This window comes from Morus notabilis, unplaced genomic scaffold (assembly GCF_000414095.1).
Source record: "Morus notabilis unplaced genomic scaffold, ASM41409v2 Scaffold979, whole genome shotgun sequence".
In the NCBI taxonomy this organism is placed as follows: Eukaryota; Viridiplantae; Streptophyta; class Magnoliopsida; order Rosales; family Moraceae; genus Morus; species Morus notabilis.
Genome location: NW_010360739.1, coordinates 70,829 through 74,117, shown reverse-complemented (window position 1 = coordinate 74,117; position 3,289 = coordinate 70,829). Strand labels below are relative to the sequence as shown.

The 3,289-nt window shown below is 33.0% G+C and overlaps 1 protein-coding gene across 1 annotated transcript; it reads right to left on the bottom strand.

Annotated features, from left to right (window-relative positions):
• Window positions 1–297: 297 nt before the first annotated feature.
• On the bottom strand, window positions 298–1,170 carry LOC112091431. Its single transcript, XM_024165100.1, has one exon. The coding sequence runs from the start codon at window positions 1,168–1,170 to the stop codon at window positions 298–300; it is 873 nt and encodes a 290-aa protein (XP_024020868.1).
• Window positions 1,171–3,289: the final 2,119 nt, after the last annotated feature.

The window sequence follows — 3,289 nt, the reverse complement described above, 5'->3', positions numbered from 1 at the left end:
TTTCATATCTAAAACAATTAAATTCACATACATCTCTCTCCCATTTATCATAACCAAACAAGATCTCAACACCTTATTAGACCTTAACACATCTCCAAAAGGTAAAACTACACTAAACCCACTTTTCAATATCTCTGGTACTTTACCCAATTTATTCGCAAATGCAGGCGATGCAAATGAATGAGTAGAATCTGAATCTATCAATACGCGAGCTATCATTCCAGAAATGAAGAGTGTACCTACCACAACAGTAGGATCTTCTTCAACATCTTCTGCCATCATTGCAAACACCCTTCCTTAAGTCTTCTTCTGACCATTGGGCTTAACTCCACAATTTACAGCAATGTGACCAAGTTTTCCACATGTGTAGCAATTAAAGGTACCATATTGACATTCTCCTCCATGCATTTTCCCACATTTAGGAATTTTTGGATACTCCTTAGCAGTTGAATTATCTGTCTTAGGCCGCTTGTCAGCATTTTGTTGCCACTTTCGCTTATGTTTCCCTTTTCCTGCAGTTGTTCCTGGTTTCCACTGGCCATTCTTAGCGGCATAAGTAGCTTCACTCTCCAATTCTTGTCTCTTAATACCCTTCTCATATATCAAAGCCAGTTCAACTACTTTGCTGAACGACTGACGCCTCAACATGCTCACATCCTTGTGGATAGCTGCTTTCAAACCCTTAATAAAGAAGTTCATCTTTTCCACGTCATTACCTACTATCCATGAAACAAATCTTGAAAGTCCTTCAAATTTAGTGACATAGTCATCAACAGTCATAGTACCCTGTACTAATCCCACAAACTCAGCCACTATACTTTTCTTTACTTCCTCAATGAAGTACTTGTTGTAAAACAGTTCTTTGAAACCATTCCAAGTAACGTTGGTAGCAGCTGGAGTCAACTTAATAGATGCCCACGAATGTCTAGCATTATTCTTTAGTAATTGAATAGCACAGGAAACTCGTTGAGCATCTTCCATAACCATGTAGTCAAAGATACTTTCTATAGAATTGATCCACTCTTCAGCAATTAGGGGATCAGGTCCACCATGAAAATCATTAGGACGTTGCTTCCTAAAACGCTCATAAAGAGGTTCCAAATTATCTTGTCTTTGCGGTCGAAGGGGCGGTGGAGGCTGATTTGCATACTGAGCTCCTTGTTGTGCCATCATGTTATGAAACTGCTCTATTTGTTTCTAAAACTGTTCAGCGTGCATTTGCATTTGTTGTCTCATAAACTCATTTTGTTGTCTCTGTTGATCAGCTTGTTGCTGAATTAATGCAGTTAATCTAGCAAACATTTGAGTCATGTCAACGTTCGGGGGATCTCTAGCATATCTTTTAGGAGGCATTCTGCTACAACACTCATTTCTAACCTTTAGGTTTAAGCTAATAATAATAAATATAATTCCATGTAAATACAATATAAAACATAAAGATATTATTCTATACATTGAAAATCATAAACATTACTGATTGGCTGAGTTTCTTATCTAACCACTTGTCTATATGTACTTTGTTGTCTTCAAAAACATTAAACACTGGGCTCTGATACCAAAACTGTAATGCCCCCAACGCTAAATCAGTCTGAGACTGAATTTAGCAAGGTGGTGCTACTCAAAACATACTTTATATACTTAAAATAATGTCATTTTTAAGATGCGAAAACTTGTGGTTGATTTCATCTCAAAATTCTCATAAAGATTTTTGAACAAAATGAGTCAGTGTGCAAAATGATTACAACCACAAATCTTAGACATTAAACAGTTATTTAAAAGTGACAGAAACAAAAAAAAAGATATTTTGAGCCCATCTATTGTTTGGAAGTACATATAAGCAAGATGCCAGATGTAGTACTTGGAGTGCTCAGCCAACCTTGGAAATCATTCTTTTTTACTTTTCGGTAACAACAACATCATCTGCATCACAAGATAAAACTAATGAGCAAAAACTCAGTAAATAGATTTCAAATAAAGTAAGTATCTAAAATCTCCACGGCTGAAATCTCTTCGTTAAACATTGTTCATAAACTTTCATATTTATTCTTAATTTAGGTATGATACAGAACTTTGGTTCCAAGTAAGCCTCTCTATACAGGACCTTCTCTAATTTTTGGCCAATTCTCTTCTCTTAAACACTAAGCGGGGTTTTTAGAATCTCTTTCTCTTATGATCAACAAGGGACTTCCCACTAGCATTTTTCTCTAATTGTCTCAAAGAGACAGTTACTCTAATTTGGGGCACCGGTCCCTTGCACACCTGCTTACCCAGCCTCTCATCCATATGTCATACCATAAAATCTCTTAAAACATAAAACATAATCAGCAAATATCATAATCTCTTTCAAAAATAATTAATCATGAATACAATTTTATTTAAGTTAACGTTTTTTTAAGTTTTAATTTTATTTAAATTTACTCAACTTTATTCAAATTATAATTTTAACTCAAGTTATAACTCAAATTCAATTAAAAAATTACACTCAAATTACACTCTAAAAAAACAACCATGAAATTTCCAGAGAAAAAAAAAAGTAACTAATAAAGAAATAAAAACGTACCTGAATAAAAATAAAAATTATCGCGTACACATTCAGCAACCTTTGTCCTGTGAGTAGCAAATAAAGAAATAAAAAATAAAAATTATATAAATCATTAATAAGCATGTGAATCTCTTTTATGTCTCTCTACTACCTATCATATAAATCGATAAAAATTCGGCAAAAAGAAAAAATTAAAAGATAACTAAAAGTAAATATATGGAGTTAAGAACCATATCTAACCAAGGAAAGAAAAGGATATCTAGCCCTCATGAAAAACGTTAATGGTTGAGGATTTTTTTTTTTTTTAATATAGAAATGTTGACGGTTTGAGTTAATATTCATTTCTACTTTGGGAGAAAGAGAGAAATATGCTAAGATTTGAGATGAATTAAAATTAATAAATCAATAGTTTACATAAGTTAATAAATAGATTAAATTACTGTTTTCGTCCATAACTTGTCTGGTTATGAACCATAACTTGACAAGTTATTGTCCATAACTTATCTGGTTATGAACTATAACTTGACAAGTTTGTCCATAACTTATCTGGTTATGAATCATAACTTGACAAGTTATAGCCTATTAATTTCTATAACTAAAAATTGACCTATATACTTTCTTAAGCTTTTCATATTAGCCTATTTCCTACTATTTCTCTTCTATTTTCTACAAAAGTGATCTACAATTATTTAAATAAAAAAAAGGGTCAACCCGCAGAGAGAGAGAGAGAGAGACCAAATGCGTTTG

Excerpts from the sequence above, each read along its gene's own strand:
- LOC112091431 (XM_024165100.1), bottom strand. The coding sequence starts at position 1,170 with ATGGCACAACAAGGAGCTCAGTATGCAAATCAGCCTCCACCGCCCCTT.